Genomic DNA, 1,572 nt, shown 5'->3' with positions numbered 1-1,572 from the left:
TCTGATGCCCCGTAAATTCTGCACCGAGGCCAGTGCTTCACTTGTCTCACCCTAGTCCCCGTCCTGTCGTAAAGCTGAACAGCTTGAACTTGATCTATACAATGGGAGGCAGCTCAATTTTCTTTCCTTTTTTCTTTGAGCAAAGATAAGACCGGATCAGATCCGCGTTTGGGGAGCAGTTAGGTTCCCAAGCCACAAATCCCCCTCCTGTGCTCCCAACCTTTTAGAGTTCCCAGCTTCTAACACCCGCATTTTAATTTCACATCCTGGTTCCTTCTTTTGCCCCTAAATCACTGACGGTCCACTTGCCCTTCCTCTCCAAGTGACCCCACCCCCACCCCGGAAGGCCCCAAGCACCTGCCTCCTCGCCCGCATCCTCCACCTGCACTCCGGGCAGCCTTTTCCTGCGTCCTTCCAGGCGCGAGAGTCGATACCGACACCGTCGCTCTGCCCCCAACGGGGCGGAGCTTCCTCATCGGAGCGCTCAGCATTCGGCTAGTGCTGCCTCGCCCCGGCGGCCGTCCAGCGGGAGGCGGAGCGAGCCCAAAATGGCGGCTCTCAGGCTGGCGCGCTCCGTGTTGCTGAGGCTTTGAGGTGGTCGCCAGGGGTCCGGGGGGACGATTTCCCCGCCGCAGTGGCCCTAGAGGATGAATCGGGGGCTCTGCTAAGGCTAGGCGGTGGGGGTGGAGAGAAGTGGCAGCAAGTGCTGCGGTGGAGTCCACGGAGCGGGATGTGCGAGAGTTACTCCAGGTCGTTGTTGAGGGTCTCGGTGGCGCAGATCTGCCAGGCGCTGGGCTGGGACTCGGTGCAACTCAGCGCCTGCCACCTCCTGACGGACGTGCTGCAGCGCTATCTGCAGCAGTTGGGACGGGGCTGCCATCGGTACTCTGAGCTCTGTGAGTACCGGGCTGGGTGCGGGAGGGCTGCCTCTGGACAGTCACGAGTAACACCTCCAGTCTCCCCATCGCTATCCCAGCGTCTGCGAGGTGCTTGTCCTTCACCCCTACCCCGAGATCGGGTCTCTTCTCGGCTCCTGATGCCCCTCCGCTTCCACTGCCCCTGGAAACTCTAGTCATTCGTTTGGTACCTCTTCCTCGTCCGCTAACTTGCCGCCTCCAGCCGGGAGCCCTGTCTCCGCTCCCAGCTCCGCACCCTCTCACTCTTCTTTGATCAGAAATGTGCATCAGTCTTTCTCATGGTCTCATTTTTTTTTTGAACCACCTCCAGAATGCCTTACAGCCTCTTCTACTTTGGTCCTCCTTTTCCTGCCTTTCCCGCAAACTACTACAACTAGTTGTCACAGGCGCTCCGTCTACCGGCCGTTTCTTACAAGGCTGGCCCTTCTTCAGCTCATAACACCACTTACTCCCTGACAGCTCTGCTCCGTTATGGACACTGCCGCTTCCTCCTGTATCTGTTCGTTTCATAGACAGTTCTCTGCTTGCTCTTTGCCAAGGCCAGCTTCGTCCGTTTCACTTAGACTAACTTTCACTTACATCTCAGCCACCCATTGATTTCCTCCTTTATGTTTTTATGTCAGTGGTTATCAAAGTGTGGAAGAGGGATTATAGG

General features: G+C 57.3%; 1 protein-coding gene across 1 annotated transcript in view; it reads left to right on the top strand.

The window, feature by feature from the left end:
- Positions 1-529: 529 nt before the first annotated feature.
- The window catches only part of TAF3 (TATA-box binding protein associated factor 3), a 168,341-nt gene continuing 167,298 nt past the window's right edge, over positions 530-1,572 (top strand). Inside the window, exon 1 of the mRNA XM_019644555.1 lies at positions 530-896. Coding sequence (XP_019500100.1) covers positions 731-896 — 166 coding nt within the window. The 5' untranslated portion in view covers positions 530-730. The remainder of the gene's footprint in view (positions 897-1,572) is intronic.

This window comes from Hipposideros armiger, unplaced genomic scaffold, assembly GCF_001890085.2.
Source record: "Hipposideros armiger isolate ML-2016 unplaced genomic scaffold, ASM189008v1 scaffold_88, whole genome shotgun sequence".
Classification (NCBI taxonomy): Eukaryota; Metazoa; Chordata; class Mammalia; order Chiroptera; family Hipposideridae; genus Hipposideros; species Hipposideros armiger.
Note: the sequence above shows the minus strand (reverse complement) of the source record. Positions and strands in the feature narration are given on the sequence as shown.